This window comes from Meleagris gallopavo, unplaced genomic scaffold (genome assembly GCF_000146605.3).
Source record: "Meleagris gallopavo isolate NT-WF06-2002-E0010 breed Aviagen turkey brand Nicholas breeding stock unplaced genomic scaffold, Turkey_5.1 ChrUn_random_7180001942297, whole genome shotgun sequence".
NCBI lineage: Eukaryota > Metazoa > Chordata > Aves > Galliformes > Phasianidae > Meleagris > Meleagris gallopavo.
The window spans coordinates 1-543 of record NW_011204171.1 but is presented as its reverse complement, the minus strand read 5'-3'; the positions used below and the strand labels follow the sequence as shown (position 1 = coordinate 543).

At 60.6% G+C, this 543-nt stretch overlaps 1 protein-coding gene across 1 annotated transcript; it reads left to right on the top strand.

The window, feature by feature from the left end:
- The first annotated feature begins 42 nt into the window (after positions 1-42).
- On the top strand, positions 43-502 carry LOC104916764 (feather keratin 1-like). Its single transcript, XM_010727774.2, has one exon. The coding sequence runs from the start codon at positions 119-121 to the stop codon at positions 413-415; it is 297 nt and encodes a 98-aa protein (XP_010726076.1). The 5' UTR covers positions 43-118; the 3' UTR covers positions 416-502.
- Positions 503-543: the final 41 nt, after the last annotated feature.

Genomic DNA, 543 nt, shown 5'->3' with positions numbered 1-543 from the left:
CTGCCTGTACAGGCTTCCCAGCCTGAGCATCCTCTCTTGGTGAGTATATCACCAGCCTACTGCTCACGCTGTGTGTGTTTGGCTGTCCTGTCTGCAGGCCCACCTCCATCCCACAGCCATGTCCTGCTTCGATCTGTGCCGTCCCTGTGGCCCGACCCCGCTGGCCAACAGCTGCAACGAGCCCTGTGTGCGCCAGTGCCAGGACTCCCGCGTGGTGATCCAGCCCTCTCCCGTGGTGGTCACCCTGCCCGGACCCATCCTCAGCTCCTTCCCCCAGAACACCGCTGTGGGCTCCAGCACCTCCGCTGCTGTGGGCAGCATCCTGAGCCATGAGGGAGTGCCCATCTCCTCCGGTGGCTTTGGCATCTCTGGCCTGGGCAGTCGCTTCTCTGGCAGTAGGTACCTGCCCTGCTAAGGATGAGGTGGAATTCCCATGAGCTCATTGCCCAGGAAGCCCAAAGCCAGGCACTGAACTGAGGACACAACTGCTGGCAGATATTACTGCCAGGGAATACAACCAGCAGACGTCTTCTTCTTCTACTT

Coding starts and splice junctions, on each gene's coding strand:
- LOC104916764 (XM_010727774.2), top strand. CDS start 119: ATGTCCTGCTTCGATCTGTGCCGTCCCTGTGGCCCGACCCCGCTGGCC.